Source organism: Gekko japonicus, unplaced genomic scaffold (genome assembly GCF_001447785.1).
Source record: "Gekko japonicus isolate JY-2015 unplaced genomic scaffold, Gekko_japonicus_V1.1 scaffold1086, whole genome shotgun sequence".
NCBI lineage: Eukaryota > Metazoa > Chordata > Lepidosauria > Squamata > Gekkonidae > Gekko > Gekko japonicus.
Window position 1 is genome coordinate 426,639 of NW_015165270.1, and position 10,010 is coordinate 436,648.

General features: G+C 45.8%; 1 protein-coding gene across 1 annotated transcript in view; it reads left to right on the forward strand.

Moving 5' to 3' along the window:
* Window positions 1-10,010, forward strand: part of NUDT6 (nudix hydrolase 6) — a 27,741-nt gene that overhangs the window by 7,308 nt on the left and 10,423 nt on the right. Inside the window, exon 3 of the mRNA XM_015410224.1 lies at window positions 4,845-4,900. Within this exon, the coding sequence (XP_015265710.1) occupies window positions 4,845-4,900 (56 nt within the window). The remainder of the gene's footprint in view (window positions 1-4,844; window positions 4,901-10,010) is intronic.

Here is a 10,010-nt window from a genome sequence, read left to right on the forward strand (position 1 = left end):
GGGGGGATTTAAACATCCCCCCGAAATTTTTTTTAACTTTTTTATTTTTGTGCACATGTGGGGACTGCCCCACGTGTGCACAAACCTCCCCCTGCCCCCCAAGTTCCCCCAAAGTGCAGATATAGATATCCGCACGGAGGGGGCAACTTGGCTATTAGTATAAGGATATGGAGCAGTCCATCGGTGGCTATTAGCCACAAGGTATAGATAGGGACTCTGGGGCAAGTGATGCTCTGTCATCTTGGTGCTTGGGGGGGTCAACAGTGGGAGGGCTTCTAATGTCCTGGCCCCACTGGTGGACCTCCTGATGGCACTGGTATTTCTGGCCACTGTGTGATACAGAGTGTTGGACTGGATGGGCCTTTGGCCTGATCCAACATTGGCATCTCTTATGTTCTTAAGATCGCACTAGCCTTTTTTGTCGCTGAATCACACTGGTTGCTCATATTTAACTTACCCCAAGATCTTGTTCACACACACTGCTACCCAGAAGTGTATCCCCCATCCAGTATGCGTGTTCCTCATTTTTGTTACTCAGATGTAGAACTCTGCACTTATCCTTGTTAAATTGCATCTTGTTCGCATCTACCCACTTTTCCAGTGTGTTCAGATCTCATTGAATTCTTGTTTATTTCCTTCAGAACTGTGTACCTATGAAGTCACCACTCCCCAAAACATGGCTAGAAGGGAAGCAGTGAATTACACATCCATAAATCAGAGTTTTATGGCCTCCCTACATAAGGGAATAGCAGGCAAGAGAAACACATTGATTTTATGAAGTCACATACAAATTACTCAGTGCTCGCAAGTAAGGTTTAGAGGAAGCCCACATAGAATATTAACTTCACAGAAAGGTGCAAATGTCACTTTGAATACTTGTTTCTTACACATAAGTAAATACATTGAGAGGATGCTTGCAAACCATTTTAGAAGAGCATCTGAAAGAATTCATAAAACTCTGTTTTCAAGAATATCCCAAAATGTTTAAGTACAAGACCTTTCTAGTTCACTATCATGAAAACAGACCACATCTAAACTTGAACTTTCAACCTTTTTTGTGGCACACAGTTCTAACTGTCTGCATCGCTGACAAACACACTAAAGATGACTGCTTTTTCTCATCCTTATACCATAAAAGATTAGGCGTGACTTCCACCTTTCTCTGCCCTTGCTTCTTTTAGTCTTTGAAATTAAAATGTGACACATAAGGCTATGCTGTTATGCAAATTGAGTTGGAGTAAGCCACACTGAACTTAGCACGACATGTGAGTAATCATGTATAGGTTCAGGTTTTAAACCAAATATGGTATCAAACAGCTCTAATAGCAGCTGTTGACCTTTGAGCTGCAATTCATGATCATGATGACCAAAGACTCCTCATAGTGTAGCACCCAAGTATTGAGACCGTAGAGTCTCTGGCACAAACCAAGGGATATCCAGCCTGTTTTCAGTCTGGTAGATCCTGGCATTGTCTATGTAGCTACAGGAATTATGAGACTGCATGCAGTGGTATTCCTGATTTAGCCCAGAATGTAGAAGTTCAAAGTTACTCCCCCATTCGTCCACTTATATCCAATTGTGGGGTTTATTTAGTTGTGCTCTCACACTACAAATCCTATTCACGCTGGGTTGGTTGGTTTGTTTTTTGCCATTAAGTCACAGTTATGGCAACCCCATGGGGTTTTCAAGGGCAGTTCAGAGATTGTTTGCCATTGCCTGCCCCTGTGTTGTGACCCTAAACATTTTTGGTTGTCTTCCATCTAAATATTGACCATGGCTGACCCTGTTTAGTGTAGATCAGAGGCGCTGCCTTATTCACGGGTAGCCTCAACTGTGGGGCACTCCACTTCTGACCTGAACTAGAAACCCACAGAACCAGGCCAAAGAGAACACTCTTGACCTGTACCACAGAGCTAGCCAAAGCGCTGCAAAAGGGTTTCAATCTCAGGTTTTCTATAGCTATTCAGAGGACAATCTCCAACTCCCCTCCACTCAGCAAAGGTATGCATACAGAATGATTGCAAGTTCCTTCAGGTAAAGTATCTGCATTTCTATAGCTATTCAGTAGCCACCTGACAAACCTTCTCTGTCTCCAAATCCTCATGGAATCCTCTTTTGTGTGATACCTCTGCCTATGTGGAAATCTTTTGTCTCAACACCTGTCTTTCCTGCTCCCTCCCTCAGGATACCAAGATAAATTGATCAGACTTTAATTTCATCAGTGATCCTTCCTGATGACTATCAGAGATGCATTCCTCCCTTTTTTGTCTAAGCCTGGGAACCTATTCAAACTACCCCGGTAGGACCATCAATGGTCATCAGACCCATTCAACCTTCCCTGATGGGGCCATCAATGTTCATTAATCCCATCAAGTTCAGGCCCAGGAGACCACCCCTCAAATTCCTACAAAACTAAGGAGCAAGCCCCACCTCAGTGTATACTCTGAGGGCGCCTATTATTGAGTACACCCCAAAGTCTCTTTTTTGGGCCTTAACGTGGAACACTGACCATTTGCGCTATCTTCTTCATGGACGTCTGCACGTCCAGGCAGGTAGTATAACCTCTATAACTGTTCCTTAACATCTCTACTATCACCTCTTTATTTCTTAGTTCTGGATTTTGTATTCCTTTTGATTGCTTAGTGTGACTATAATCAGTAATATTCTTAAATAAAACTATTGAATACTCTTTAAATCTGGGGTCTTCCTACTGAACTGGACCTTGGTATATATAATTGTGCAATCCCTTGTACCCTTCTGGCCTCCTCTGTCTCATAGCTAATTTCCCCCAACATCGAGACAGTCCACTTATGGTAACATTATCTTCCATGATCTGATGAGATCGAGCTAGCCTGGGCCATCCAGGTCAGGGGTAAATATACATAAGATTAGACTGTAAAGGTTGCAAAGAGCAAGCCAATTAGATAAGTCCACTGTAACCCTTCTTTCTTTACAAAAAGCATTAAGTTTTTTTTAAAAAATGGGGACCATCCAGTCATATCTGCAGCCACATCTACTTTTCCCCTTAAGGTACAATTCTTGTTTGATAAATACAAACAATTCTTGTTTGATAAATACAACCAGGAACTCATTAGCATAATAGGCCACACCCAATCCAGAAACTAATTAACATAATAGACCACACCCCTGATAGCACAGCACATTAGCATATTAGGCCACAGCCCCATGCCTTCCCTTGGCTTGCCCGGGCGCCCCACAGCTGCGGGGAGCCTGGGCAAGCTGGCCCTTGGAAAGGCAGGGGGAGGCATTTAAATGCCTCCCTGATCCTTCCAGGCCGTCACTCTCCAGGCCTTCCCTCTGTAGCCGCGCATGCAGAGGTTTTGGCTGTAGTGAGCGTGGCCAACTCTGAAGCCAGCCGGAACTTCGTTCCTGTGTGTTCCTGCCCCAAAATAGCCCTGAATACAACCATCGTTCCTAATCAATGTTCCTTCTAAGCTGTGGAGTCTTGTGAGCAAAAATTCTACTCTGTGAGCTACTGGCATTAAAGTTGTGAGCCAGCGATTTTGCTGCTGCATAAATTAGTTTGCTCTGGAGCCATCCTTCCTGAGCTAAGACAAAAATGAGTCAGCTGGAGGCTAAAAAACTGAGCTAGCTCACATTAACTCAGCTTAGAGGGAACATTGGTCAAAATACATTATTGCTGCACTAAGGCAGCTGTTCAATGTACACCTTTTGGGAACTAAGTTCAGTAGAATTTACTTTTGAGTGAGCCTGCATATGATTTTGCTGGAAAAGATGTTCTGACAGCTGAGAACATGCTCCCTGTAACTTTTTCATGTTCAGGTAAACAGCCAATATATTCTGGTAATGAGAGAAAGGGCTGGCAACTTTTGTTTTCACCAGCTTTGCATCTGTGCCTTTTATCAGCAGCCCAAAACATATACATTAATCACACAAAGTGCCAGTCGCAGACAGTGTTTTCTAGATGTCAGATCATTGTTAAAAGCAAAGGAGTATAGACTGTAAAGACACTAGCAACCCCAACGAGGAACATGGCCAAATCCTCTCCATATAAGACTTATTTTGAGCAATAGTGCTACAAGCAGCAGCCCCAGATTTGCTGGCAGACTACTAGGTATATGTAGACTGATGTGTAATTCTGCCTTTAATATCATATAAATTTGAAATGAAAATTAAGGGGAATTTAAAAACAAAACTGAGTAGAGTTGTTACAGATAACTTCAATGTTGCCTTCAAAATGAAATTCCACACCGAGAAATGCACTGCCAACCATGTGAAGGAAGGATGGAATCATGTGTGTTGTGTGTTGTGAAGCGTATCACTCATTTTCCTAAGGACTTCCTCTTCAGGAGTTTACTTCAGCAGATGGCCCTGATGCAGCTCAAGCCATACGAAAGCCCAAGGGCACTGCAGACGGAGGCGGAAAGTGCCATCAAGTTGTAGCTGATTTATGGTGGCCCCATCAGGGTTTTCAAGGCAAGAGATGTTCAGAGGTGGTTTGCCATTGTCTGCCTCCAGATCATGACCATGGTTGTCTCCCATCCAAGTACTAACCGGGTCTGACCCTGCTTGGATCAGGCTAGCCTAGGCCATCCAGGGCAGGGCAGGCTTTGTGAATAGAGTATAAAAAAGCAGTTCTTTCACATTGGTTTTTAAAGAAAATGTAATTTTGCCACACTGATCTTGAGGATGAGCTATGGCAGTATCGGGGTGGGTGGGGTGGGTTTTTTTAAAAAAATCATCTGATAGTCCTCCCACTCTCTTGAAAGGAGACCAAAAGCTTTGTCTGTCTGCCAGTTTGATTCCAGGATATTTTAATCTAATTTTATCATGAAATTTAGAACATATTATTTCCACAACAGGTGCTGTATTAGATGTCAACACTGGAAAAGTATTGGTTGTACAAGACCGAAATAAAGTGAGTTGCTAATATTATTTGGGGGAATAAACAATTTATTATGAATTGGCATGAATATAGTATGTTTTACTAGAAAAGGTTACAATTTAACTAAATTCATAAATATCTTAGTTACAGTGACAAAGGGTAACACTTTTAAGTACAGTCTATCTATATAATATCTATTTTTACTGTTAAAACCATAATTAGTCATGATTTCAATTATTTCATTGCTAGCCCACTGTTTTTAGAAAGAGAAATTAAATCATGGAATGTCTTTTGGTCCCTGAATGGGAAGAATTTTCCAGGAAAACCTCATTGCGAGTGTATCACTTTTGGTTGGTGGTATCTCCTTTCTAACATTTGATTTTTCAAGGCTCAAATGGGCATATTTATTCTCTTTGGCATGCTGTAATGCAAGAATTTGTTAAAATAATATTTAATAAGTAAATTATGGCCACAGTCCATGGGGTAAGCCACACTGAACACAGTGGGAGTTTCTTCTGAAGAAACATGGATCGGATCAAACTGCACATGTCTCGATATCTTTCTCCAGAAGCAACCAAAGCTGGATATTCCTAGAGACAGAAATGCAAGAGTAGATGGTTCTAGCATAATTGAGAATCAAACTCTTACAAAAAAGACCTTAAAATTACTAGCTGTAAAGAAGAGTCTAATTGCTTTTAGTATTTTGGAAAAAACCAACTAAATTTGAGGTTTCAAAAATAAGCTGCTAGGCGTCTGCTGTAATTTGCTCTAAGAGAAATACATTAAAGTTTTAGCAGAGACTGCAAGGCAGCCAAACTTGGCAGGGAAGACCTACCTTCTGAAATCTAGAGCATGAGCGGGAACATATAATGGGCAGCATGTGATTTAAGTATAGTGCACAAATCAGTTACATAAACATATATGTGCTGAAGCTGACATAGCTCTATGAACTTAAAGAAGACTATCGGGGAGATACTATGGCCTGACTTCATTGGCAGGAGATATTACTGTGCCAGAGCTAATGGCAGCAGAACACAGGCACAATGCTATGCTCAACCAGTAGTAGAGTCAACAGAACATCCATAGAAACAAAAGCCAGCTTAGCAACACTTACAGATTTGCCTACAGCACCTATAATTGCCTACTACAGTTGCCAGCCTCTGACATCTGTAGATCAAGATCAGTTCCCACAGAGAAAATGGCTGCTTTGGAAGGGGGACTCTATGGCATTATACCATACTGAGGTCCCTCCCTGCCCCAAACCCTGCCCTCCCCAGGCTCCACTCCCAAAATCTCCAGGTGTTTCCCAACTCAAAGCTAACAGCCATATTGCCTACCCACCAAATCATGATGATGCCCACCAATGACATTCCCAAATAATTCATGCAGGAATAGATAAATGAACCCATGATGTCATCGAACCTGGACATTGTATAGCACATCAGCACACAGAGTACAACCAGGCATCCAGAAAAAAATCACCATAACCTCCCAAGGAGCAGTGGGAAGAAGTGCCGGAACATACCTGTAGCCCCACATTCCAGAGGTACACAAAGATAGATATTTGAATCACTTGGTAGCACAAACATATAAAAGCCAGCCTCATAGCCAGGAATTATTCTTTTGAGGGGTTCCAGGGCACTGGAGGGGTGCTAATTTAATTTAATTTAATTTAATTTAATGGAGCAGGGGAGGGAGAGGAGTAGTAACTCCTTACCCCAGCCAACTTCCTCCCCTCCACTGTGCCTGCATTGCTTGAAATGAAGCTTCTGAGTCAGAGGAGGGAAGAAGGATGCCAGGGAGCCCAGCTGAAAAGGGGGTGGCTCTCGGGATGTGCTACTATGGAGAGGGAGGGAAAGGGAAACAGCTGCTGTCACTGCCGTCCTTCCAAAAATAATGATTACTGGCACATGCCCCCTCGCCAAGTCTGGGGGCTCTCCAGGGTGGCCTATTGCGCCCGCTGCCCTTTGTCTCCTGCCCAGCTTTGCTCTGGCTCCTTCCTAGTTCAGCCAGCTAGCCCCCAGCTGGCCCCAATCCGCCCCTGCACCACTCTGCCAGGTGCCCCTCGCTGGTGTCCACCATGCTTTGCATTACATGCCAGGCCTGCCAGCAGTGGCAGTAAGGATGCACTGCCCCACTCCATCATCTTGCATGCATGAGGAGGAGCCCCACCAGCATCCCAGCTCACAGAGAACAAAGTGCTGGTCGGGGGTGGGTTCAAGGGTGGGCTTTGGGCTGGTGCAGTGGGGGGCAGTGTTCCCTCTAAGCTGAGTTAGTGTGAGCCAGCTCACAGTTTTTTAGCCTCTGGCTCACACATATTTGTCTCAGCTCAGGAAGGTTGCCTTCAGAGCAGACTAATTTATGCAGTAGCCAAATGGCTCGCTCACAGCTTTAATGCCAGTAGCTCACAAAGTAGAATTTTTGCTCACAAGACTCCACAGCTTAGAGGGAACATTGGTGGGGGGCACTGTAGATATGATGGGGCGCCGCCCCATGTGGCTCATTGCTGGCTACGGCCCTGATAAGAGCTTGCAAATAACCATCCTGGGGGGGGGGGAGATTGGCAAGCCTAGGCTGGGAAGCAAAGATTGCCCTTCTAGTCACAGTCCGCAAGGTCCATATCCCAAAGGCATGGAAGTATGGATAGAGAATGCATGGGCTATTAGGAGAACCATTTTTAAGTCCTACTATGGGAATAGCATTCCTGTAAGCATCAGAAAACTCCAAGAGACACAGTTATTTGGGTGCCTTTGTGATGGAACAAGCTTTTTGCCAGGAGAAGGTGACATGCATGAGGAAGAGCAGAAACTGTAACTGGAAGCTCACAGGGGCTGGTGCCAGGAATTGCCTGGTACTTCAGAGGGAAAGAACGCTGCAAAGGGGAAACAGGGGAGGGAGACTGAGCCTGCCCCAGTGATACACTGGAGGGATTGCCTTCTAGATTTTTCGCCAGCAACAATGATTTTAAATGAAAAAGGCAGTGCATTAGAACTAGAACCCAGCATCTTAAATCCACAGAGTGAACACAGATGTAAGAGCAGACAGAATACAGACATGCCGGAGCCTCTGTAGGTAAGGACTAGTCCCATGCCATTCCCCTTCCCTCCTCTGCCATTCCCATGTACCACCCCTGCAGTGCACAGCCATAGGAAGGGGCTGCATGTGGCCCAGTCTAACAGCACAGCCGAGGGAAATTCCTGAAGCTATGCAGAGGAAGGCTGGGGAGGGCGGGGTTTGAGGAGGGGAAAAAGAAGATTAAGATTGGATTTATACCCCTCCCTTCACTACCTGAAGGAGTCTCAGAGCGGTAGGTGGGGCTGAGAGAGCTCTTTCGATAACAGCCCTTGAGAGAACAGCTCTGAAAGAACTTATGACTGACCCAAGGTCCCACCCACAGCTGCATATGGAGGAGTGGGGAATCAACCCCAGTTCTCCCAGATTAGAGTCCACGCTCTTAACCACTACATCAAACTGGCTGTCAGACCTCAACAGGGTATAATATCATACAGTGCACCCTCCAAAGTAGCCATGTTCTCCAGGGGAACTGATCTCTGCTGTCCACAGATCAATTATAATTCCTGCATATCTCCAGGGCACACCTGGAGGTTGGCAGCCGTAGCAACAGCCTCAGGTAGGGTTGTGAGGGCAGCCGTGGCAACTAGCTGTAGACCAGGGAGGTGAGGACAAGAGGGGCTGGAAACAGAATGACATCACTTCCAGGAAAACCCCCAGAAGTGATGTCATACCTCTCTAAGGATTTTTGGAATGCTATGGTAAAACCATAGCGTTTCTGTTGATTCCTAGAAAGATGCGACACCAGTTCTGGGCTTCCCCCAGAACTGATTTCACACCATCAGCCTGACAGCTGGGGGATCCCCCATCCACCAAGGGACCGGGAACCTTAGCCTGAGGACAGAAGAGGTCCCAATGCAGCCTCTGGGCATAGTCCTACAGGGGAAAGGTAAGTGAAAGGCCACTCTTCCACACATATTCAAAGAAGTGTAATGATGTCAATCAGAGTACATTACGCAAGGATCAGTGACTTCATGAAAGCAATAATGTTTGGTATTATAAAGTACTGAGACTGAAGCATAGTGTAGTGATTTCAGCTCATACTTTACTTAGGAAAAAGGAAAACTGGAGATACAGTCACCGGCCAGAGGCCCGCTTTAAATACAAGTACAAAACCACACACACAAACCCCCCACACACACACCTGTGATAGGATTCTTTACAGTGTTACTGCAACCATAGGTTCTCTTGAGCAGAGGTCATTTCAGGGGGGATCGCAGTTCCCCCGGGTGAGTTACGGGGGGCGGGGCACATGACGAAGCCCCGCCCCCTGCTTCTGGCCGCCCCGCTTCCGGCCCTCATTCAGCCAGGAGGAGGTAGGAGAAGTGTGTCATAGGGTAAGTTGCTTCCTCCCTGCCTCTCCCCACCCCTGCCTGCCTGGGGCCAGGGAGGGCCTTCGCGGGGCTGCCTTGCAGGTCCACCGCCGGGCCCCTCATGGGGCTCAGCAGTGGAGCTGCAAGGCCGGCGGCGGCTGGGACCGTTGGGGGCGGGGGGTGTGGCCTTATGACACACTTCCAGTGATGTCAGGGGGTGTGGCCTTATGACACACTTCCGGTGATGTCAGGGGGTGTGGCATATGCTAATGAGTTATGCTAATGAGTTCCCCTAGCTCTTTTTCTACGAAACGACCCCTGCTCTTGAGGATCCGGATGAGCCGATAAGCTGGTTCTAGGATCCTCTCATTCTATTGTCCAGGGATGCAAAGCTAGGTTAGTTCGCATGGCCACATGTAAAGGCATGTGCAGTCGCCATTTGTACACAACAAGTATATTATCGCAATGGTGATAACCAGACAGGGTCTTAAAATGTTGGGATGTCCTTCAACAATACCATCAGCATCACCAAATCCCTTAGTGCAGGGGTGGCCACAGTGTGGCTCGGGAGCCGCATGCGGCTCTTTCACACGTATTGTGCAGCTCCTGGCAGGGCGGCTGGGGAAGTGAAGGGGAGGCATGCCTCCTGGATCAATCTTCCCTTCCCCAGCCAGTGTTCCCCTCCCTGGGTAGGCTTGAGGTGTGTGGGGGGGAGCAGAGAAGGAAAGCCACTTTAACTTTAAATGCATTCTCAAAGG